The sequence below is a fragment of the Schistocerca gregaria genome, chromosome 2 (assembly GCF_023897955.1).
Source record: "Schistocerca gregaria isolate iqSchGreg1 chromosome 2, iqSchGreg1.2, whole genome shotgun sequence".
NCBI classification, from domain to species: Eukaryota; Metazoa; Arthropoda; class Insecta; order Orthoptera; family Acrididae; genus Schistocerca; species Schistocerca gregaria.
In genome coordinates this window covers 448,381,352-448,408,483 of record NC_064921.1, presented here as the reverse complement: position 1 = coordinate 448,408,483, position 27,132 = coordinate 448,381,352, and the positions used below count along the sequence as shown (strand labels likewise).

Genomic DNA, 27,132 nt, shown 5'->3' with positions numbered 1-27,132 from the left:
GTAACTCAAGTTACAAATCAGTTCCTGTAAGTTCATTTTCACAAATTTTGGGCAGTAGGAGAATGCAGTTTAATTGCAGTAAGCATTTGAAAATTCTGTTAACGCCTTTTTATTGATAAGGAAACACATGTATTTAACAATGCAATTGCTCTATCATTCTGAGCTCAAAAAAAAAAAAAAAAAAAAAAACGACGTTGGTAGAGCACTTGCCCGCGAAAGGCAAAGGTCCCGAGTTCGAGTCTCGGTCGGGCACACAGTTTTAATCTGCCAGGAAGTTTCATATCAGCGCACACTCCCCTGCAGAGTCAAAATCTCATTCTGGAAACATCCCCCAGGCTGTGGCTAAGCCATGTCTCCGCAGTATCCTTTCTTTCAGGAGTGCTATTTTTGCAAGGTTCGCAGAAGAGCTTCTGTAAAGTTTGGAAGGTAGGAGACGGATACTGGCAGAAGTAAAGCTGTGAGTACCGGACGTGAGTCGTGCTTCGGTAGCTCAGTTCGCAGAGCACTTGCCCGCGAAAGGCAAGGGTCCCGAGTTCGAATCTCGGTCGGGCACACAGTTTTAATCTGCCAGGAAGTTTCATATCAGCGCACACTCCGCTGCAGAGTGAAAATCTCATATTGGAAACATCCCCCAGGCTGTGGCTAAGCCATGTCTCCGCAGTATCCTTTCTTTCAGGAGTGCTAGTTCTGCGAGGTTCGCAGAAGAGCTTCTGTTAAGTTTGGAATGTAGGAGACGGATACTGGCAGAAATAAAGGTGTGAGTACCGAGACGTGAGTCGTGCTTCAGTAGCTCAGTTGGTAGAGCACTTGCCCGCGAAAGGCAAAGGTCTCGACTTCGAGTCTCGGTCGGGCACATAGTTTTAATCTGCCAGGAAGTTTCATCCACCTTTCTAGTCTCATCAGGTGACATTGTGGTTTACAATGGTTGAGTGTGTATTCACTTCACTAGACATTGTGAATGACAACTCAGAATTTGTGATGTTGATCTGCCACCTCACCAAACATGCAGAATTAATCAGTGACGATGTTCTATCACTGCTGACAAACAACAATTACAACACATCAAAAACAGCACTGCTGCAACAGACTGCAAGCACCCCTGACCAAGATGGGCAACAATGACTTTTGACCAGCAGCTCACAGAGGAATCTCCTTCACAATAGTGAAATCAAATACATTCACTAGTGGATCCCACTTTGATACCAGACCCGGCCATTTGGGCATTATAGATTATCAAACTACTGCCTCAGCTACAATTTCCACTGATTGCTTATAAGACGAAATTGTTAGACAAAACATTTTCCCTAGCAGACAGGTTGTATTCACTAATACACCACCTCAGTTTGGACATACGTTCGTGCATCACCTGTCCACCTGGCACACTCTCCAAAGAAACTCAGGGCCATCCAATCTTAAGTGAAGCTAATGTTATGGGCCCTTTCACACATGTCGAATCCCAGTTTACACACAGCACCACACTGCCAGCTGCAGCTTTTCTGCCCCGCCCCCCCCCCCCTCCCCCCTTGCTTTCCTGGCAGGCTGCACCACTACCAGCAGTGTGGATAGACTTTTGGATGAGCTAAGTTGCCCTTGGATCTTTTATATCATCAGCGTGGTTAAAACCAGGACAGGGTTTAACTTCCTTCACAGATTCCACCTCTCACCCGACTTCACCCATGGTGCTCTATTCCACTATTCCACACAGCAGGCTATCTTAGGCCTTTCTTGACCAATTACACCACAGGCCAAGAACAAACACTCGCATCTGCCTACTACCTGCATCAGGTCCACTTCTACAAAAATGTGTTAATATCACTCAAACCATCAACATGATCCAAGAATGACTCCAGAAGACCAGTGTCTAATCACAACAACTACACTTTGCCAATGACTACCTGTGTCAGCAAACACATGAGACATCCCTTGCTGATGTGCATGCACACAATGAGCTCTGAAAAATGTCAAACTGCAGTGGCACCAGGTTGCTTGGCCATGCCCCCAGTAGTTGGCCACACCCAAAACTTCCATGTGTCTTGCTGACAAATTAAACAGCTCAGCACAGTGCTATGTACCTCACTACCTCCACGTCAATAATTGCACTCTGACCTCTCGCCTGATGCTTGCTGATTTAGACTCTACCAGTGCACTTTTAGAAATAGCACAGTGCAGTGCATCAGCTTGATCCCAGGTCCACCCAATCGCCAAAATGCATGGTGCCTCAAATAAGCAACTAAGACAGTGAATGGTGATTTATCCTGGGGTTGGAGGTCAGTTTCCTTTGTGATATGTCATAACTCAAGATCTGACAAATACTATCCCCCTCTATGTGGTGCATAGCATTCAATTGCCTACACAATCTCTCACACACAGGTCTTCAACTAATGACTCAGTTTGTCACAAAAATTTTGTTTTTCCACGTGTCACAGGTTGTCGTCAGTGGGCACAAGTGTGCCTCAAGTGTCAGTGAAGCAAAGTTGGTTCACATGTGTAGGTACCCCTTGTCATTTCTAAATACCATGCAGGCACTTCTCTCAGGTACATTTATGTCCATTAACAGTCCAAAACTATCATGGGTCCTCATCACTGAAGAAGATACAAACAATCTACAGGAAGGCAACAATCCAGATGTCGCTCATATGATCTTATCATGACCCACCAAACCAGAAATGCTCATGGTTGACATACAAGACTTTTAACCAGAAGAAATCACCTCAATACTAGTTGGCTATGACCTCTGTGGAAGCAACACATGCAGCCTATCAGATGTCATAATGAAGACAATCACCAACAGCCACATTAGAACCTGACATCTGCCAACAACAGTGAATTTCACATCATTGTCTTCCCAACTCTCCCTGGCATGTCAACTAATTATCACTCTGCAAATTACCACCCTGAACAGCACATTTCCTATGGATCCTAACAGCCTGCAAACCTCAGAAAATACAACACTGTTGCCAGAAGTGCAAGAACCATTGCTGGCCCCTCTGCCTCCTGCTATGGTTGGCCACATCACTTTCTGTCTCAGTTCACACTGTACCAAACATACACAGTATCCATGCAACACTCAGTGATGTTAACTGACTACCCTCAAACCTCACAGATGCCGACTTGGTGCCACACGCTCCAGTGCTCCACACCCTGGGGAAGGGGTGGGGACCTCTATTGCAACATCAAGGCAAAGAAATTTGCTGATCAATGTGGGCAAATGGAGGTATGGAGCCTCTACAGTCGGTTCATGTTGAATGATGAGAGAGAGAGGAAGCCTTTTGTATTGTGAAGTCAGAAATATATGTTTAGCTGGTAATGTTCATGTACACTTGTTATTGGTATATTCCCTTCTGTTGCACAATAGAAAACATCTAGACTTTTATTTTGTTGGCTAGGATATAGGCAAACTTATGACTAGTTCATTTACTAACACAATGCTTAGTTCAGTTATTGAACTGAAACTTTTGTGGGATTTGCAATAATATTAAGAGAACATAAGTTCAAATTGATGCTAAACTGGTGAATTTTAGAATATGGTGACATTCATTCTTTCTTAATTATTGTGCAATTAGCTGAAGGAAAAATCAATAGCACTATATTTAAATCCTTTGTATTTTGCTAGTTCATTCTGTCTTGTGTTTGTATTACTTTTCAAATAATTATTTGCTTATGACTAGAAAAATAATTGCTATCCTTAATTGTTTTCAATACTAAGAGGAGGATTCACCTCGTATTTTCTACTGTCATGCTCCAGTAATGAAGTTAAAAATTGATGACTAGTGGTACTGGAGAAGACAGTGTCAACCTTCAAGGTACAGAGATTAGTGTGGAAGTATTTGTCTTTTGTAACATCTGATATTGATTATCCCACTAGAACCACAAAATGCATGATAATTCTTGAGGGAGAAATGCTTTATAAAGGGTCAACCTACATGTTCAGTGGATATCTTATATTACAGCAATGAAACAATATTCACTCCTGTCCTGTACTGAAATAAAAATAGCTGAATATAAATTGGTAATGAGTTTGAAAATAGTTTAATTAACAATCAGATAATAATAAAATGAATGTAGGCCTACTTTTATTACTAACATGATGTTTTAGCAACGTGAGAGGTTGGGGTTATTAATGGAGTATGTTGTGAGTTACCCTTCAGGAAATTTACATGGTAATTCAGAATCCAGAAAAATAAATTGCTGTGACTGGTCGCTCTTGGTATATCACCAGAATGTCCAACCAGTTTCAAAGTTTTAGACATTGAGGTTTTGCTAAATACTGAACTTTATTTTGCCAAAGTTCTCTGTCTCATGAAACATTGGTCACAGGTAGAGCGCACTGCTTCATTTTTTATACCAGGCTACTCCTCAAAAGGAGGCTGAAATACAAAACTATTAAGTTTTCAGTACCTCACTGCAGAAAGAGGCAGGTGTACAAATCTGTGGAGTAAATACAGATGTTATGTGTATCTACCATACACCAGTCACATGACATTTACACTTTTTATCACACTCCAATTAGGAACTTTTAGTTATTTCTCAATAAACTTAAAACATTACTAAATAGGATACATGTATGTAACAATTTAACAGTACTGTGTGAGGATTTTAACACTGATTTTCTTGGAACAAGCTGGGAAAAGGTACTATTACTCAGACTAAAAGAGACTTTGATTTAAAATAAACAACAACAACCTCTACAAGAATTAGCAAAACTATTGCTACTATTCTGGACCAAGTATTTGTAATCACAACCTATACTGCAAAATGCATAGCCCGTATGGCAACCCTCTTGGACTACTTACTGCTCAACCAAAAACATAACAGAACTGTGACTGACACTTAGAGTGCAGAAACAGTTGATCACTTGTTATCAAGAGAAAGATGGAAAAAGTTCCTCAGACGTGTGACACCAACAAAATAAGTTTGAAACGTTCTCTGACATTTTCAACTATAATTTGAAAAAGAGTTTCCTCTCAACACATGGGCGGTAAGGAATACAACTCTAAAAATCTCAAGCAACACAAGAAGAGAATTACTCAGATACAGAAAAGGCCACAAAATATCCCCTCTCCTTCAGATTTTTAGAAAAGTCATACATCAACCAAAAAAATAATCGTTAATGATAAATTTACACTGAAGAGCTAAAGAAATTGGTACACCTGCCTAATATCATGTAGGGCCCACACAACCATGCAGAAGTGCCACAACACAATGTGGCATTGACTCAACTAATGTCTGAAGTAGTGCCAGAGGGAACTGACAACATGAATCCTGCAGGGCATCCATAAATCCGCAAGAGTACAAGGGAGTGGAGGTCTCTCCTGAAGAGCTCATTGCAAAGCATCTCAGATATGCTCCAAAATGTTCATTTCTGGGGAGTTTCGTGGCCAGCAGAAGCGTTTAAACTCAGAAGAGTGTTCCTAGAGCCACTTTGTAGTTAACTGCTGGAATTGCCCAAGTCAATCGGAATGCATACTGGATATGAATGGACGCAGGTGATCAGACAGGATGCTTACATATGTGCCACCCATCAGATATGTATCTAGACATATCAAAGGCCCCATATCACTAAAGCTGCACGTGCCCCATACCATTACAGAGCTTCCACCAGCTTGAACAGTCCCCTGGTGATTTGCATGGTCCATGGATTCATGAGGTTGTCTCCATAATCCATACAAGTCCATCTGCTCGATACAATTTGAAATGACATTTATCCAAGCTGAAAATATATTTACAGCCATCAACAGTCCAATGTTGGTGCTGATGGGTCCAGGCAAGGCATAAAGCTTTGTGTCGTGTAGTCATCGAGGGTATACGAGTGGGTCTTTGGCTTCAAAAGCCCATATCAATGATGTTTCATTGAATGGTTCACAAGGTGGCACTTGTTGATGGCCCAGCATTGAAATCTGCAGCAATTTGTTGAACAACTCTCTTCAGTTGTCCTTAGTCCCATTCTTGCAGGATCTTTTTCTGGCCACAGTGTTGTCGGAAATTTGATGTTTTACCTGATTCCTGATATTCATGGTACACTCATGAAACGGTCTTCTGTGTCCGATCGCTCATGCACCAACTATAACATCATGTTCAAACTCACTTAAATCTTGATTACTTGCCACTGTAGCAACAGTTACCAATATAACAACTGCGCCAGACATTTGCTGTCTTATATTGGCGTTGTTGACCACAGCACCACATTCTGCCTGTTTACATATTTCTCCATTTGAATACGCATGCCTGTACCAGTTTCTTTGGCGATTCAGTGTATATCACAGTCATGAAATAAAAGCAAAGCAATCTGGTGGGTAATAAAGCAGGGAGCAAATAGCAAAAAGTAAAATATCACTATGAACAGTTACAATAAAAGAGATCCTGACCCCCAAAGAGAAGGCAGAACTTTTCACACAGTACTATGCAGAAAATACAAAAAATTTAATAATCATTGATAGGAGAGGTAGCCCAATAAACCATCAGAACAAAGTAAATTCTTGCTGCCACATGAAACCACCCTAAATGAAATCATTGAAGTAGCAAAAACCTTTAAAAAATGTCCTCAAGATCTAACAGTATTCCAGACTTCTTTATAAAGGAATGTATTATAAACATTGCAACATTACTTGCAGATGTGATCAAGAGGATTTTTTCTGGCTCTTTTAAAATTGGCATAGAGATGCTATTCTTACAAAAGTTGACAAAGAAAATTTAGAAAACCGTAGGCTAGGCTCTTTTCCAGCAGGTTTCCCCTAAACCATTGAAAGAATTATATATAACAGATTAATGAAATTAATGGATCAGAATACAATCTGTACTGATGTCCAACAGAGTTTCCAGCAAAATAAATCTACAAACATGCATAATTTTTTACAAAACACTCTAGAAGCAATGGACAAAAATCAAAATGCTGCTAGTAGTTTTTAGATCCAAGCAAAGCTTTTGACATATTGGAACAGAAAGTGTGGTTGGACAAGCTCGTAAAGTACAGCATTAGATACACTGTGTTAAAATGGTTCTACTTAATCTTAACAAATTGGAAATAAAACATTGCAATAACGCATGAACTGAATGACAGAACAAAAGTAGAGGCCCTCAAGCATCCATTTTTGGGCCAATTCTTTTCCTTATGTACATAAATGACCTAGATCTAAGCACTGAATCACAAACAAATACCTCGTTTTCAGATGACACTATCATCCTTCTTACTGGGTGATCCCAAAAAACTATAAGCAAACATAAATAAAACTACAGAGTAGCCAAATGACCAGTTTCATGCAAATAACAAATACACGAGAAACAACTTTTCTTAACCGTTTTTTTTTTTTTTTTTTTTTATGGGGGGAGCCCCCAACACCCCTGTGACAATTTCAATGCAATTACACCCTGAAGGGAAACAAAATTTTGGGCATATGGCTTGAACGTGATTATAAATGGCGGAAATGCACAACCAAACAAATGCAACACTGACGGAAGCATGCTACAGCGTATGTTTACTTGCACACAAAGTAAGCTCCCACACTGAATTGCATACTTTGCCCAATTCCACAGCATTCTACAGAATTGGATTATATTCTGAGATAGTGCAACTACTAGCTCAGTCACCTTCTTGACCCAAGAAAGAGCTATAACAGCAATGTGCCATGTACAACAAACAGATTCCTACAGGCCTCACTTTCAAAAGCCTTTGATCCTACTATAGACTTGCATTTTTATTTAGAAACATGTAAATATGTGATAAAGAATTTAAATTAGATAAATAAAAACTTCGACATACACAAACATAATACAGATGAAAAGACAAACTCCAAGATCAGTCTGTAAGGACATCAGCCTTTGAAACCTCCACTAAATATAGTTCAATACAAATCTACAATGGTATGCTCCATAAAACAGCTGTTTCCTCATTTTTACTTATTTGTAAACCCCCAAGGGCATTCTTGTTAGACCACTGCTTCTGTACAGTTTAGGGAGCATTCACGAAGTAATGCATGTATATTTAAGAGTGGAATATACATAATGTGTGAGAATTGACTGATGTAAAACAAAGGATATGATAGAAATGTTGATATTGTTTAGAGTCAATTTCATAAATGTGAAAATGTGATAATATCTGAATTGAACTGTGAACTACAACGTGAATGAAAATATCTGAGGTACCGGTGAGGAAATAATTAAAATTCTAACTAAATAACTGTTTAATAGAAATGAGATAATGTAAAAGCAAGCCAAAAAAAGATACCATCTAAGTGAAGGAGACAGAAACAGAATTTTGAATTACTGTGATATATTGCCAGATTTGGAGAAACATTATTATTAATTGCATAAAGAGAAATTGTCTAATTACCATAACTTTCTAATCTTGTTTAAGGAAGCATGTTGCTGTAAGCAGTTTGTGAATTTCATTTAACGATTTGAATGTAGTTTCACTTAATTGTCATATTAAGATTAATTCTGTAAGAAAAAGTATTCTGGAATCATTATTGCAATTTGATAGAATATTTTGGACAGAAAAAGTAAAGATCCATGTCACTTTATTTATAGCGTCCATACACATGATTTTTTATGTCTTATCACATGTCTTGGCTGAATGTGACTAAACACTCTGAATCTAGTGATACTATGATCACATTGTGTCAACCAGAGTTTATGATACCCTTATCACATTTGTGTCCATTCATTACAGATTACTTTCAGTATCACATTTCATTGTTACTGCATTAACATTTATGTTTTTAACAACTGGTATTTAACTGATTCTGAAATGATGTAGGAACTTGTAATTAATGTATGACCTTTATAATGTAATCAACTGTGTCGTAGTACTATGAATTTGTAGCATAATTATCAAGCAGAAAACTCTGTAATAGAATATTGCCTTAACCATTTCTAATTCTGCTAAATTAGGAAAATTTTGATTGTAGTTTTGTAAAAAGCATGTAATGAACAATGAGAGAATGTGTTACATATTAATGTTAATCTATTTAAGGCACATGGTTGAAGCTATATCATGGAAGTCTTGTGCAGAACTTTGTCCTCAGAAGCAATGTCGGTCTGATGTGAGATTTTTATCTTTTCTAGATATGTAATATTGTACATAAAATCAGTGTGTTGTGTAGACTATTTTAAGGAAAGTGCTGACCCATCATTTTGATAATGCTTAACAATCTTCATGGAAAGTTAACCAAACAATATACACATGACTGTAAATTGTTGCTCATGTCAGCACCATATCAGCCATCTGGGTTCAGAGGTCATCTCCAGTTCATACAGGTGATTGGCAGAGTTGGTGAAGGCAGAAAGCCTCACTCGCAGGGTGGAATCTGAGCTAACTATTAGTAGTATCGTTCCCAGAACCGATTGTGCTCCTCTGGTTTGGAGCCAAGTGGAAGGCTTAAACCAGAGGCTCAGATGATTCTGTGGAGATCTGGGTTGCAAATTTCTCGACCTCCGCTATCAGATGGAGAAATGTGAGGTCCCCCTAAATAGGGCAGGAAGCGGCTACAAGGGTAGTGGAGTACGTGTGGAGTGCACATGTGGGTTTTTTAGGTTAGAGGATTCTCTCCCTGCCCGACAAGATGCATCCTGAGACACAAGAAGGTAGCAGTAGAGGAAACGCAACAGGGAATAACAATATTAATGTGGTAATAGTAAACTGCAGGAGTGTCTATAGAAAGGTCCCAGAACTGCTTTTATTAATAAATGGTCACAATGCCCACTTAGTACTAGGGACGAAAAGTTGGCTGAAACCATATGTAAGCAGTCAGATTGGAATGTATACCACAGAGAGAGGCTGAATAGTGAAGGGGGAGGCATGTTTATAGTGATAAAAAGTGCAATAGTATTGAAGGAAACTGACAGAGAACCGAAATGTGAAATAATTTGGGTAAAAGTCATGGTTAAAGCAGGCTCAAACATGGCAACTGGATGTCTCTATATGCCAACTGGCTCAGCAGCTGATGTTGCAGAGGACCTGAAGGAAAAGTTGGAAAATATTTCAAGTAGATTTCCTGACCATGTTACAATTCTGGGTGGAGATTTTAATTTACCAGATATAGACTGGGAGACTCAAACGTTTATAATGGATGGCAGGGACAAAGAATCTAGTGAAATTTTTGTAAGTGCATTATCTGAATACTACATAGAGCAGTTAAACAGAGAACTGACTCATGGCAATAACATATTAGACCTTCTGGTGACAAACAGACCCAAACTATTTGAAACAGTTAATGCAGAACAGCGAATCATTCATCATAAAGCTGTTACTGCATCGATGATTTCAGCTGTAAATAGAAATATTAAGAAAGGTAAGAAGATTTTTCTGTTTAGCAAAAGTGAAAAAAAGCAGATTTCAGGGTACTTGACGGCTCAACACAAAAGTTTTATCTCAAGTACAGATACTGTTGAGGATCAGTGGACAAAGTTCAAAACCATCGTACAATATGCATTAGATGCGTATGTGCCAAGCAAGATCATAAGAGATTGAAAAGAGCCACTGTGGTACAAAAACCAAGTTAGAAAACTGTCTGCAGAAGCAAACGGAACTTAACAGCAAACATAAACATAGCGAAAGCCTTGCAGACAAACAAAAATTACACGAAAAGAAACATAGTGTAAGGAGGGCTATGCGAAAGGCATTCAATGAATTCAAAAGTAAAGTTCTGTGTACTGACTTGGCAGAAAATCCTATGAAATTTTGGGCTTATGTCAAAGTGGTAGGTGGATCAAAACAAAATGTCCAGACACTCTGTGACCAAAATGGTACTGAAACAGAGGATGACAGACTAAAGGCTGAAATACTAAATGTCTTTTTCTAGAGCTGTTTCACAGAGGAAGACTGCACTGTAGTTCATTCTCTAGATTGTCCCACATATGACAAAATGGTATCGAAATTGGTGACAGAGGGAAGGAAAAAAAATTACAATCACTCAAAAGAGGAAAGGCCACTGGACCTGATGGGATACCAGTTCAATTTTACACAGAGTACATGAAGGAACTTGCGCCCCTTCTTGCAGCCGTGTGCCCTAGGTCTCTAGAAGAGCATAGCATTCCAAAAGATTGGAAAACAGCACAGGTCATCCCTGTTTTCAAGAAGGGACATCGAACAGATGTGCAGAACTATAGACCTATATCTCTAACATCGATCAATTGTGGAATTTTTGAACACGTATTATGTTCGAGTACAATGACTTTTCTGAAGACTAGAAATCTACTCTGTAGGAATCAGCATGGGTTTTGAAACAGACGATCGTGTGAAACGCAGCTCGCACTATTCGTCCACGAGACTCAGAGGGCCATAGACACAGGTTCCCAGATAGATGCCATGTTTCTTGACTTCTGCAAGGCATTTGATACAGTTCCCCACAGTCTTCAATGAACAAAGTAAGAGTATAATGACTATCAGACCAATTATGCGATTGGATTGAAGAGTTCCTAGATAACAGAACACAGCATGTCATTCTCAAGGGAGAGAAGTCTTCTGAAGTAAGAGTGATTTCAGGTATACCACAGGGGAGTGTCATAGGACCATTGCTATTCACAATACATATAAATGACATTGTGAATAACATCAGAAATTTGCTAAGGCTTTTTGCGGATGATGCTGTAGTATATCAAGAGGTTGTAACAATGGAAAACTGTACTGAAATGCAGGAGGATTTGCAACAAATTGACACATGGTCCAGGGAATGGAAATTGAATCTCAATGTAGACAAGTGTAAATTGCTGTGAATACATAGAAAGAAAGATCTTTTATCATTTAGCTACAATATAGCAGGTCAGCAAATGGAGCAGTTAATTCCATAAATTATCTGGGAGTAGGCATTAGGAGTGATTTAAAATGGAATGACCATATAAAATTAATCGTCGGTAAAGCAGATGCCAGACTGAGATTCATTGGAAGAATCCTAAAGAAATGAAATCTGAAAACAAAGGAAGTAGGTTACAGTACACTTATTCACCCACTGCTTGAATACTGCTCACAGATGTGAGATCTGTACCAGATACGGTTGATAGAAGAGATAGAGAAGATGCAACGGAGAGCACCGCGCTTCATTACAGCGTTACGGAGATAATAGATAAACTCCAGTGGAAGACTCTGCAAGAGAGACGCTCAGTAGCACAGTATAGGCTTTTGTTGAAGTTTTAAGAACATACCTTCACCATGGAGTCAAGCAGTATATTGCTCCCTCCTAGGTATATCTTGTGAAGAGACCGTGAGGATAATATCAGAGAGATTAGAGCCCACACAGAGGCATACCGACAACCTTTCTTTCCATAAACAATACAAGACTGGAATAGAAGGGAGAACCAATAGAGTCACTGAAGGTACCCTCTGCCACACACCATTGGGTGGCTTGTGACATATGGATGTAGATGTAGTGCAGATGTAGACTTCATCAACTGCTTTGCACCCATCAATAAAGCAGCAACATATTTGCAAGTTAAGTAAATGCGTAAAACTGAGACATACATTCTTCTTATCATTATCACCAAGGATTTTTGTCCTATATGACCCTATACACAATATATGATCTCTAAGCTGTACTACTGCAATAAAAAAAAATCTTTTTACATACTGGTACATTACTAGTTGTTTTTCACAATACATTGTATTGTAGTGTATTGTATGGAACTGGGGGCCTATAGTAATTTGCTATAGAATTTGTAATTAATGTATGTCCTTTATTATGTAATGAACCGTATGATAGTATTATGAATTTGTAGCATAATTATCAAGAAGAAAACTCTGTAATAGAATATAGCCTTAACCATTTCTAATTCTGTTAAATTAAGAAAATTTTGATTGTAATTTTGTAAAAAGCATGTAATGAACAATGAGAGAATGTGTTGCATATTACTGTTAATCCATTTAAGGCACATGGTTGAAGCTATATCATGGCAGTCTTGAGCAGAATTTTGTCCTCTAAAGCAATGTCGATCTGATGTGAGGTTTTTATCTTTTCTGAATATGTAATATTGTATTATAAAATCACTGTGTTGTGTACACTATTTTAATTGAAGTGCTGACCCATTGTTTTGGTATTGCTTAACAATCTTCATGGAAAGTTAATCAAACAATATGGACTTCATCAACTGCTTTACTCCCACCAATAAAGCAGCAACATATTGCAAGTTAAGTAAATGTGTAAAACTGAGACATTCATTCTTTTAATCATTAACACCAAGGATTTTTGTCCTGTATAACCCTATGAACAATAAATGACCTCTAAGCTATACTACTCAAATAAAACAAAATCCTTTCACATACTGGTACATTACTAGTTGTTTTTCACATATTGTATTGTATTGTATTGTATGGAACTGGTGACCTAGAAATGATGGAGGGGCTTCGTCCCTGCCATAGCCCACAGTGATACACAACCCCACAACAGGCTATGGCAGTCCACTCACCCCACTGCCACCCCACACCGAACCCAGGGTTATTGTGCGGTACGGCCTCCAGTGGACCCCCATGTCCCACCAGACGAGTGTAACCCCAATGTTTGCATGGTAGAATAATGATGGTGTACACATATATGGAGAAAGTGTTTGCACAGCAATCACCGACATAGTGTCACTGAGGCAGAATAAGGGGAACCAGCCTGCATTCGCTGATGTAGATGGAAAACCGCCTTAAAAACCATCCACGGGTTGGCTGGCATGCCAGACCTCAACACTAATCCGCTGGGGGGATTTGTGCCGTGAACCGGCATGCCTTCTTGCCTGGAAAGCAGTGCATTAGACACAAGGCTAACTGGGCGGGCTTTCACAATACGTAGTTTATGCTGCAGCAGTGTACTGTCAGTGAAATAAAGTTTGAATCATGAGTAACAAATTTGTACTAACCTGGCAATGATTTGTTGATGGAAGTAATAGAATAATTCCCCAGAACGATCTTTCCTTAAAACCTCAGGAGGTCCTCTTTGTGGGTATGTCATATGCCAGTACCAATAAACCAGTCCAACTCCAACATCTTCACGAAAATAAGCCACATGATGCTCAGGCTCAAGGTTAGAAGCAGTGTAATCCATAGGAATTTCAATAGGGACCTATAACAGGTGAAGTGGGTATTAGTAATAAATAAAACATGCCTTTGTTCTGACAATATTATGAAAATGTTGTCATTACTTCATCAAGGATTTTCCATTGTTTGATTACACCTTTGTTCTGTTATCTGAGAAACAAATTAGTACAACATGGATTGTTCTATATCTAAGCCTCCAAAACATAATTATTTTTTCATTTTATCTACACTTCACTTAACTCCAACATATGGTCTAATATCAGACATTTATATTATCAGTTCATAACACCTCTATTTGTTCAAAGCATTCAGTGTTGAAATACATATATGAAAACACAAGTTTATTCCACTTTACAGAAAAATTATTCATTAATTTGTCTTATTGTCAATTACTCACCAGATGCAATAGTTGCATCACGATGACTCTGAAAATAACTTATGAAGTACAAGCTCATTACCTTATTTAGTCAAATCATGCATTATGGTTTCCATCATAAAATAAAACCTTCATGAAACTGAAAGAAGTCAAGAGAGGCAGTTATTTAAATTATGTCTGTTTGTGATATCAAGAAATAGGCATAATTAATACCAATCTGTCTATACCATAAATAGGAATGATTATTCACACTCCATGTCTGCATAGTTATGAATAAACATCTGTAATATGTATTTTTAATGATTATACAAAGAAAGTCATACACACATGACAGAGGAATAATTTGTTTTATTGTGGCCGCACATCAGCAGGTTGCTATGAGAGTTGTTGGAATCCTGCAGCAAGCTGGAGTATTAAAATGTATACAAAATTAATGATAAATAACTGTATGACTTTTAGGGATGTTACTAAGATGGAGTGTGAAACTTAGCAAGGTGAAACTGATCCACTTATCCTGATATCACTTCAACTACATTTAACTTTTTTCATAATAGTATGTGTCTAGTCTATATGGAACTGCTACCTAAAACATCAAAATTCCTTTATGGGCTATATTTTTCTGATATTTATTTAGTTAATTATCAACACACACAAATTCTTTCAAGAAACATTTTATTCAAAGAAATATTTAATATTTATAAGACATGGGACACTCAAAATTTTCACTCCTAACAAATGTAGGCCTATATCATTACTGCAGACGTATGATATTCAGTAAAATATTTGAAGTATAAAATATTGTTTCTGGAACAACCTTCACAGACTCTGATACAAAAGTGACCATAAATTTTCATGTTTGAAACTCCACCCATGAAAATGGAAACTAACATAAAAGCTATTTAAACAATATCTATTGATTAATGAAATAAAGTGACTTCATTTCATAAAACATATAATGATGACATATAACTACTCTTCACTTCATTATTGTAAATTAACTGAGCTATATTTTATGATTTTGTAAAATATTCATAGACAATTTCATACACATTTACAGGTCAAGTAAAATAAGTGTGAAGAACTTGTGTTAATATGTGAAAATTTGCCACTTTTTGAACAGAGTTCACATATTGTTCAATGAGAGTCTATGTATGTTAATGATGTATTGTTTTAAGCAAATACTGGAAAATTTGAAACAACTAGCAGATCATCATTTCAGAATTCTTAATGACAATAATCTGTATACATGCAGTTCTGAGCATGTCATTTAAAATCACTATCATAATTTACTATGCCACAGATCAAGATGGGAATAGGACTTCAAATGAGACATATGTATCACCTAGTTTTCAAGAGGACTAGGATTGAGTCAGCGTTGTACATGGAATCAGTATAATTGGAGCAGGTGACAGGTTACATGGAATCTGTGATTGTAGTAAAATCAGTCTTTCAGCTGAAGATGTAATGAGCAGGTTCCATTTATCCATTGGATATATAGTAGCAATGAAAATATAAGACAATTCTGATTATCTACCAAGGCACCATGCAATATTCTTGTAGGCATAATAATCCCAAATATCTGATGATTTTGGCATACACACAACCTTCCATTTGAGTTTTACATTATCAACTAGATCTTCATATATCTACTAGGTACAACATAATTAATAATCTGATTTACATACTCAGGTCATTGTTTGTCACTTATCTATTTCTCCTCCCATTTCTCATGTACAGTAGATCCTATAAAAATAGAGCCAACACTGATTCATAATGAGTTATGGCACAGTAACAGAGAAAACACACTATCAGATACTAATTCTGTTTCTTGGGGAAAAATTGATTGTTATTAATCTACTGATTCTACTTATTTTTGCCCAAAATATAAATGGACGTAATATTATTTGCACAGAAGGTATCACATTAAAAAAAAAACATTGAGCAAATGTAGCAAGACCTCTCACTAGGTGCCCTCCTAGCCTACCCCCGCCTGACCATAACACAACAATTGTTACCAATGACAGCCAGTCTGCCATAGATGCAGTCCTACAACAATGCATCATGGGGACTTCACAGCCTCTCGTGTTTTTCTTAGCAAAAGCTTGTAGAGTCACAGCAGTGTTGAGCCATGTGTGATTGCAAGGTCCTCAGTGTGTATGAGGCAGTTGGGTATTTCTGCCCTTCAGTGGATGGTTTTCATTTCTGGGTTCTAGCGACCACTGCCCCATGGCAGCAGGTATTGTCTCAAGGAGGGAAAGTAGATCTGACACTGCCAGTTCTGACAACAGGAATATATTATACAGGGTATTAAATAATGAGTGGCACATGTCTTTCATTGAAAACATAGTCACTGATTGCCTTAGATGATCCTGCACCCTTACCTTTCCCCTGGACTATTATGTCTTGCACCAGTATTGGATACCTGTGACCCACTTAAGAGTGTGTCCACCCCTAGTATCCCTCACATTTCTGTAAGGTGGCTCCATGGCAACTGTGTGTCTACTGCACTCATTCAGGAGCATTTTGTTTTCTCCAGTAGCCAGTGCAGCTGCGCCAACTAGGCCCGTGACTGCGTCCCATGCCAGCAATTAAAAGTATGCAGGCCTGTGCATGCCCCCATTGCCTCTCTCTCCCTTGTGAACCATCACTTCTCATACATACTTATGAAAGTGACATGACTCCTACCATCATCCAATGGCCATGGACAGATTTATCCAGTGGTCCAAAGCCATGCTGCTGTCCATTGTAATTGTGGACACAGTGGCCAAGGCCTTTATAGACAAGTAGGGCTCATGCCCCTGCCATGTCACCATGGAAGGAGACAATAGTTCACCTCACATTCATTTAGACTCTCATGGAAACTTGGGTGCACTTTATCACAATAAAAAATGCTGCCCTTACAAGCCACTCTTCAACTTGGTCTACCAATATGCCTCTAATCCTCTTAGGTTTGTGGGTGACCTACAAAGTTTATTTGTGCATGTCCATCACTAAGCTTGTGTACAGGCAGCTGCTCACCATCCGAGGTGACCTCTTTGAGCAGCACCGTCTACAGCCTACAAACTGCACGCAAGTCTTTGTGCAGCACCTCCATAACTCAATGGCACACCTGTGCTCAGTGCACCCCGCAAGTAACACAGACAGCACCAGTTGTTCATAAATTGGGACCTCAGCAAGTGCACACACATTATGCTCTGGTTGGATGCCAGCTAGGCGCTGCTCCACCACTGCACTCAGGTCTGCATCTTCTCCTTTCATGTAGTACTAAGAATCCTTCATGCAGCTGCATAGCATCACCATTGTGATCTCCCTGATTGCCTGAAGCCAGCATTCATACTCAACTCCCCGAGCCCTGCACGCCGGCAGCCATCGAGACTGAGATGGCACCAAGTGACGGTGCCTGTACCATGGCCAAAACTGCAGACCCTCGCATCTCAACCCTGGCACTGAGGGATCAGTCAGCACAACCACAACACTGGTGCACACAACCATAGTGATACATGATTCAGCCTACCAACACAGGCTGCTAACAACAGAGACCGAAGAACCAACATAAGACACTACAAAATATACCACCCGTAGGGGGCACACTATATGCCTCGACCATATACTACCTGCTCATTCCCTGGTACATTACTCTTCCCCTACCAAACCCCACTTCCTCATCACACTATGCTGCACTGCATCAACAGACGGCACTGCAACACTGCCCTTCCGCACTGACTGGTGGTGTCTGTGGTGTCATCACCATTGCCCCAGGCTCATCGTGGAAGATCACCGGGTCTGCCACACACATCATCACTGTGACGGTAACTGCAGCACATGCTGGTCTACTGAATCCATGCTACTGTCCACCACAGAGACCATAGGTGTCATCCCACCTCTGTTTTCACTGCTGAAGCTGATGCAGGCCCTCATCAACATATTGCTGCTCCTTAGAGCGAGGGCTGCAGCATGTATAATCACCACATCACTGCCTCCACCATTGCCAACAAACACAAACACACACACACACACACACACACACACACACACACACACACACACACACACACACACACACACACACACACTGTCTCCTTACAGGGAAGGAACTGTGTGTTGACACACTACAGTAGATATGCACCCACTGCCGTGCTTCAGCAGATGTCAACAGTAGATGACACATTGCACAATGCCAAATCAGGTCATCATCAGCAAAAGCAGACCCAAGAAATGGAGTCTCTCTCCACCATGCACTTCCTTGTTGCAGCTCGGTGGTTTTCCCAGAAGCTACGCTGCAGAAAGTGCTCCCTGAGCATCACTTCCCATGCCAACACCAAGTGAACCACATATTCCTTTAAGCAAGATAATGTTTTTCTGAGCTTTAATTCTGGAGTGTTTTGTATTAGAAGAATTAACATTTAATGCCTTGCCATACCAGTGTTCCAGATAGGTATGAGTTAAGAGAAGACAATGCTGGTAAGTCAGTGCCACATATTTTGGCCAAACTGTAATCGCTCCCATCTGAAAGCCTTATTGAGAGCTTGTGGCATGGTGCTTTGTATACTCTTGATAAAAGCCAAGTTTTGCAATTGAGCCCTATGCACTGCAAAGGAGCTTCATTTTCACTGCTTACTACATACACCACACGGAATACCTTGTATTAATGTCTATGGCTTGATGGACTGCATCACTCTTGCTATGCAGATTATCGAACAAGTGCACATGTTCACTGTCTTCTCAGCAATAACCATTCAGTTCCTTCTCCATGGTACAGAGAGAATTTAAATACATTGCCTTGCTCCACTGTAATTCACTTCTTCAATCTCAAATGAGGGCAGCATTCTTTATTGTGATAAAGTGCACCCAAGTTTCCATGAGAGTCTAAATGAATGAGAGGTGAACTGTTGTCTCCTTCCATGGTGACATGGCAGGGGCATGAGATCTACTTGTCTATAAAGGCCTTGGCCACTGTGTCCACAATTACAATTCATACATGGCTTGCCAGTTTCCTTTATGTCTCGTGTATGTTATGGTATTAGTGTGTAACATTACCCTCACAGATAGCAGGCCATTTCCCTCACTACTATTGCAAGAGTATTTAATTGCACTGTTTCTGTCATGCATGGTTAAGATTATAGAAAATTCATCCTTTGTCACTTTTGTATTATGAGTGCATGATGGTGTTTTGTTGTCACAATAACACTGTGTGTGTCCAGCTCATTATAACTATGTGCTGACACATTTGTCTAACTTATAGAGACTGCCACATACATATGACTTACCCGTGGTTTAGTATCTGCCATATCTAAGCCAAATACAGACAGTGCCCCTGTAATCATGAATATTAAATGATACGGACACCTTCAACCTAGTATTTAGTTTCACTTTGGTATACATGCCAGATCTGTGCATGTGAATAGTAGTGTTGACAAGAAAAGAATAGTGCTTTTTCTGGGACAGCTTAAGTTAGTACATTATCCTATGTAGTCCTATTTTATGTTAAACATATTAGTGTCCAGTTCTAACAAAGGAACTATGAGAATGTTTCTGTGTCCCATTATTCCATTCTGCAGACCCAGTACTGCATGTGCTAGCCCAGGCGACAATTTGAGCACATGTGTAGCAAGACAGTGAGAAACACATTTCCCATACAGCCAAGCTGAGTTCTTTCCTTCTTCTGCATATTCAACAATTGTTATGTTTAGGAAGTCAGTATTCCTCTTTCTGACACTCTTGTTGGAATAGATAGCTTGTATTATGCTTTGAAGCACAGACATTTTTAAAAAGTGTCCTGTATTCTTCCAGGAAATACTATTAGTCAAAATTAAAAATCCTTTAAAGGGGTCCACAAAAATTTGTTGGGCTATGGCGGTTTCTGCCCTATGCTAACCATTTATCTGTTAAGACTGCAGGGTGTGTTCCAGGTAGTTAACACTCAATTTCACACAACCTTCATGAACATATATAAATCCACCTAACTGTCCTCATAATTAATCCCATGTTTGTGACATACACTCCTGTAATGTTTGTGTTGTCAATGGATGTGGCATGCATCAGCACTTTTATAAACCTCCATATTCAGAATTACAATCAATTCAAGTCAGGTGAGCTGCAGTACAACTCCCTCACCCCTCACTCCAACCCATCAACTCATGACTAACTAAGCATTTGTGTAAGACTTTGTAGTACATAGCATAGTAATTGATTAGAGCGCCACTGTGTGTAACCTACACCAACTGTTTTCTGTAAGGGTCACATTCTCCATTAGCACAGTACTTTATTTTTCAGAAATTGTTGATAGGCTGAATCTGTTGATGTGCTGACTAAAAGTACAAATGATATAGTCCTGAAAATCTGTAACACAAATTACTGTCCATAAATTGACCCTAAAGCTAATGTAGTGCCTTGCATTTATGATTCCTGAAGAATTTACATCTGCTCATTTATGAATATTAAGGTTAATTATTATTTTACCCATCTGTAAATAACTTGTTAGCTGGGAACTGTGGATCTTCAGCACTCTGTCTCAGAAGTCATCAACAGAGTCATAATATGGCAAGACAATCTTCTCTCCTGAGACCTTCAACATAATGCAAGGGATATGGATAAAGTAGCCACTTTTGCAGAGCCTACCCAGCAGTCATATGGTTAATTTTTCTGTCTCAACATGTATTCCTCTATATTTGACATGGAAGCTGTCCAAGTTCTGCCATGATTTCTTATATTTGTTGTGTAGATCCTATTCCTAAAAGTCCCAAGAATCACTGGCTGACATTTCACACCACCAACCTAAGGAATGCTGCTTATGAAAGCCTTTCAGTGTACATGAATACATGATATGAGCATGTTTATTTCCATCATTGGCAAAGCATAGTAAATCATGTACCAGTAATATTAATGATAAAAAAAAGCCATGTGGCATGATTGTTTGCTGTCTTTCAACTGAATGACACTTGAGTGGCTTGTGCATCCTTAAAACCAACCACCTGGTTTTCCTCAGATGGCCACCCATGCAAATACTAGCTAGGCCCAACATTGCTCAACTTCAGTGACTGGGTTGAAACCAGTGTTGCCAACATGGTACACCCATCGATAGTGTGAGTGAAGTGAACACTGAAATGGAGTCATTACCATATTTCATTACATTGAATAACTTGAAGACAAGAGCAATATTTTACTTCGATTACTTCCACTGTCCACTGGCCTGCAGAATCATCTTTTAGAGTAATACAGTTCATATGAGTAAACTGTTTAGTTAGTAAAAAATAAAGAATAAAAATATTGTATAAAATAAATGACATGTCATCTTGAAAGGCTCTTTCAAAGATTTTTGAATTCTTATACTCACTATCAAACATATTTATAAGGTAATAACATTTATCTACAATAATAATGTTGGACCCATTAAGTACTAGCACAAATAACTCCCTGGGAACTCCAGATGCCATTGGCTCAGGAACACACAAGTTGCTGAAGTGGCACTCAATTGAAAGACTTGTGCCAGGTCATTGTGTCACATGTCATCATTATTATTAGTTGAAATTTGATCTACACTGCCATAGTATAAGACAGACATAATTTACATTTAGACCTTGTGTCCTAGTCTTGGATTGAGAGTGGCTTCCCATATTTTGGTTAAAAGGTCTCAGCAAGCTCCCATCATCCATAAAGTAAGAATTTACAGAATCACAGATCCACAGAAAAAATTAAAGTCACATTTAACTATTAAAATACATATTATCTCTTTAACTAAATATAAAGGATGAAAGGGAAAGGGAAAGGTAGATACCCGGATAGTATCACTGAGTGGAAGGGCATAAATGAGAGGCTGTCATATCTGACAGTGAAAATAGGAAACAAAACCTATACAATAGTAAATGCACATGCATCAACAAATGATAATAACAAAAAAGTCAAAGCAGGAACTTAACATTTGTGGTCCACTTTGGATAAGGTAGTGACAGATGTTGACAAAAGAGGTGTCACTAGTTTGCTAGGAGATTTTAATGCACAAATAGGCATGGAAAGGAAGTTTAGAGGCCCTGTGGGAGATTATCCAGCCCACAGGAGAACAAACAAGAATGGTGAGAGATTAGTGGACCTGTGTAGGAGACACAAGATGAGAATAATGACCACCCATTACAAAGCTAAGGCAAGTAAGAAAACGATGTGGGTCAGCCCTGGAAACAGGATTGGGGAAAAACAGCTAGACCATGTGGACACACTTACACTCTATGAACAAAAGTGAGGATCGTCTAGACAATGTACCCACCAAGGGCAGAAGTTGCAGAGGCAGTTAAAATCTTCAAAAAAACAAGGCATCAGGCAGTGACAGTATCTGTGCTGAAAAGATCAAGTGGGGTGGGCCTGAAATGGAAAGAAGTATGTACAATATAATAATTGGTATCTGGAGAAGTAAGAAGATACCTGTAGACTGGAAAGAAGCCTTTATAATACCACCATACAAGAAAGGGGACAAGAAAGTACTCTCTTAAACATAGGGTACAAGGTTTTGTCAAGAATCTTGCTGAACAGAGTTGAAGAACAACTGAGGCTGACAATAGGATAGTACCAGCTTGGCTTTAATAAAGGGAGGAACTGTACAGAACAAGTATTTGGAATGAAAAGGATACTAGAACACAGACACAGGAAAGGAAAAAAACAATAGTGACATTTGTGGACTTTAAAAAGTTCTATGATTCAATTGACAGAAGTACTTGCCTGATGCATTAGAAGATAGAGGACTGGATGCTACAATACAGGCATTAATAAAGGAAACATTAAGCAACATTCCTGCCAGAATTAGGCATTGCAGTATGTTGTCAGACAGCTTTGAAATAAAAGCACACTAAAAGTAAGGGGACAAACTGTCACCAATTTTATTTAACCTGGTTTTGGACGAAGTGGTGAGACAGTGGTGACAACTAAATAGTAACATGAAGATCAAAGGCATGCAAATATGGTAAAAGGTCAAACATAATGCAACAGTGGACTGCCTGACGTTCACAGATGACATGGCACTCTTAAATCAGACAAAGACGGCACTAAAAACTCTAGCCAAAGCAGCAGAAAATGTCTGACTGAAGTTTGCATATAAGAAGAGCAAGACATTGAACACTGAATCTGACTGGAAGACAGATGGCCAAGTGGTTGATAAAGTCAACAGTTTTTGCTATTTGGAGAAGAAGGTAACTGGTGGCATACAGAGCAACAGTAGTACAGAAGACAGGGCACAGCTTTTGCAGAAGCTTCAGTATGCAGTGGAAACAACATATGGCAAGAAAAATCTGTCACAGAATGTCAAATTGTGCCATTACACAGCAACTGTAAGAAATGCTGCCCTGTATGCATCAGAAATGATCACACTCAGCAAGAGAGCTTATATGCAGCTGGAGAAGGGGGACCAAAAAATTCTGAAAGACTTATGGGGAACCAAAAAACATGGGGATATCTGGATACACAGAACATGACAGGAACTGTATGAAAATATTTAACCCATATCGAGTGAGATACAGAAGAGGAGGTTACAATTTGCTGGGCACATCATGAGGATGGGTGAGAAGAGGTTGACTAAGAAGATATGGAATGCAACATTTCATACAGGAAACAACTGGGTGAAGGAAGTCAGAGATGACTGGAAGGTCATAGGAATAAAAGAAAGGAATCTGCAGGCAATAGTGCAGGACAGGGAGAAGTATAAGGAGTTGGTGGATGGTCACAGGTAGCTGGACACTAAAATCAAAGTTGTCTTAGCAGAAGAAGAAAGAAACAGAAGAAGTGAAAGAATGAAGAGGTAGGTACTGGGAAGAAAGAAGATGTGCAAAACAAGTCACAAGTGATACTGAAAGGTCCTAATGAACCAGAAGAAGAATGGATGAGAGCTCCTGTTTGTAACATAGCGACACACAATTTTAACTGGAAACAGGATTCTATTCTTATAGTATTTACATCAACAATGTCCAGTATCTATGTGGGTCCATTTGGAATAGAGGTCTCTTCATTTTCTTCTGTGCTCTCACCTCTGTGAGTCCACTATTTTTCCATATTTCCTCTTCCATTCACACTCTCTCCTCTACTTCCTTTCACCTGTGACTGAATACCAACTAAATGTAGCAGAAGAGCCTCCAACAAAACTACTTATGATTTGATAGCCTGCCTGAACCCAAAGAATTTGATGATACAGGGGAACATTGCTAATCCTCAGCACAACTAAGCTGACAGCAGTCACAGTCCAGATCTGATTGCTTTTGAAACTCTAAACTTGGCATGAACTTGACCACTTCACTTTACATACCAATTGTTCCATCAGGTCTCCAGTTTATACTGTCATCTGACAATCAGTCAGCCTTTGTGTCTCCTGTAATACATATGATCAAGTATACTGTAAACTTGAATCACCACACTGTCCACAGTACAGATTGGTGAATAACCCATTCTCACTTATACCCCACAATGCAGTCCATAAACATTGCTACATTGTTAGTATTAACTGCTGCATCATACAAACATGTGGCTTGGATACTGAAACTCACTGAAACTCACTCTTCATGCTTCCCTTAATCATGACTGAAATGTACTTAAAACTCTCCCTCTCCTATTAGTGAAGTCACAAAACTCCCCCCCCCCCCCCCTCCTATTAGTGAAGTCACCTTTTGCAGCCAGGAAACATGTTACCATTAATAAGTAATCTTGTTTCCGCTTAGGTAATCTGTCATTAGATAGCAGTCAGGAAATATATTTCCCCTCTCCATTAGCTATGCAACAAGTTATCTGTTTAAAGAAAAGAAGTTGCCTTGGGCAATGGATACCTGATATTTTATTATTATCTATATTGCAAATATTCTGTTCTTAATTTGTTGGTTGCATTGTATGATGAATAACCTGAAAAGTCATTTTGCACAAGTTTTTATTTACTACAGTTATTGAATAGATGGTAGCTTTAGTTTAGTAAGTAAAGTTACAATTTTGTGTAACAAGTCATAGAACGTGTGATGAATGAGAACAACACTCACTCTTGATTCTGCTGGTGCAATATTTGCTTCTTCTCTAGCTTTTAAAAAAGTTCCTCTCTCTAGGAATTTGTCAGGAAATATCTCTGCTATGGATGGAGGAGGCCAGTTTTGTGTATCTGGTCTGTGAAACAAAGCTACTGCTACTGCATACACATAGAGATTAGGATTGATTCTCTCTCTGCAGTAAACAGAAGCTGATGTGAAATCGTCAATTGTCTCTAGTCCTGGAACAAAATTCACACAAGAAAATAAAAATAAAATGTCTTAATAACATTTGTTATTTGCAGAGCTAATAACCCAGAGCCATATACCAATTAGCAGTTATTTATAATGTTTGAAATTGTTTCATTATCCTTTTCATTACATAACAGTAGAAAAACTAAGACTATTATAAATTAACACATGATCACATGTACATTGGATATGCCTTGACAGTAAGAATATAAAATTGCTGTCATGCTGTGCATATACAACTGATAGCAATATTGATATAGTCACTGTAGGATTCAAACAAACTGAAAACCATATCAGAAGTTACTTCTTTTTCCAAAATGAATATTATACAATCTTTATCAAATTGCCTGTTTTTAGTTTCACTTCTTATGATTTTCCGTTGAGGTGTCATGGATTATTAGCACAATCAACTCTTAAAGCTTCATTTGTACATGATTCAGTCCTGTCTGATCCAGACTCCCAATTGTTCTAGAAATTATTAAAATAAGAATTAAAATTTTATGAACATTATTTCCAAGCAGAAGTAGTAGTAGTAGTTTTATTCATTTGTGTAGCATAACCAGGGGTAAATAGGGACAGATTTTATGGGTTTTAAATAATAAATCCAGAAATAAAAACTACAACAGATCTTTTCCTCATTCCAGACGAAGCTGGTATTACTACTAGGAACCAAGTATATTTGGAAAGCTGAATATAAGTTGTACTAATTAGCACTTAAAAGCTTGAGGCTGATGCCAATGGGCACCACTGTGGGGAGCCGGACTCGGGTATCACGGGGATGTCAACCTCATCCCGTCTGTCCCCAGATCGGTCTGCTGCTGTGGTTGCCCCGGTTGCTGCCCGCAGTGGGGCTGAGCCCGTGCCTGTGGTCGATTGGGAGGTCGTTCCAAGGCGTGGCAGGCAGCGAAAGGCATCCCCGGAGGCTGATCAGAAAGCCTCCCCGGTGCGTCTGACAAACCGGTTTCAGGCACTGTCTCTGGCTGAGCCAGATGCAGCTGCCTGCCCTGTTTCAGAGCATCATTCTCAGCCTTCAAGGTCCGGGCAATCGCAGAGGGTGGGCTTACTGGTAGTTGGGAGCTCCAATGTTAGGCGCGTAATGGGGCCCCTTAGGGATACGGCGGCTAAGGAGGGGAAGAAATCCAGTGTGCACTCCATGTGCATTCCGGGAGGAGTCATTCCTGATGTGGAAAGGGTCCTGCCGGATGCCATGAAGAGCCCAGGGTGCAGCCAGCTGCAGGTGGTGGCACATGTCGGCACTAATGACGTGTGTCGCTTTGGATCTGAGGAAATTCTCTCTGGATTCCAGCGGCTATCTGATTTGGTGAAGGCTGCCGGTCTTGCTTACGAGATGAAGGCAGAGCTCACCATCTGCAGCATCGTTGACAGAACCGACTGCAGACCTTTGGTGCAGAGCCGGGTGGAGGGTCTGAATCAGAGGCTCAGACGGTTTTGCGACTGTATTGGCTGCAGATTCCTTGACTTGCGCCATAGGGTGGTGGGGTTTCGGGTTCCGCTGAATA

General features: G+C 39.3%; 1 protein-coding gene across 2 annotated transcripts in view; it reads right to left on the bottom strand.

Annotated features, from left to right (window-relative positions):
• Positions 1-27,132, bottom strand: part of LOC126325594 (phenoloxidase 1-like) — a 195,850-nt gene that overhangs the window by 113,344 nt on the left and 55,374 nt on the right. For both annotated transcript variants that reach the window (XM_049995263.1, XM_049995262.1), the window contains exons 4-5: positions 25,379-25,602; positions 13,828-14,030 (exon numbers count right to left, since the gene is read on the bottom strand). In XM_049995263.1, the coding sequence (XP_049851220.1) occupies positions 13,828-14,030; positions 25,379-25,602 (427 nt within the window). The remainder of the gene's footprint in view (positions 1-13,827; positions 14,031-25,378; positions 25,603-27,132) is intronic.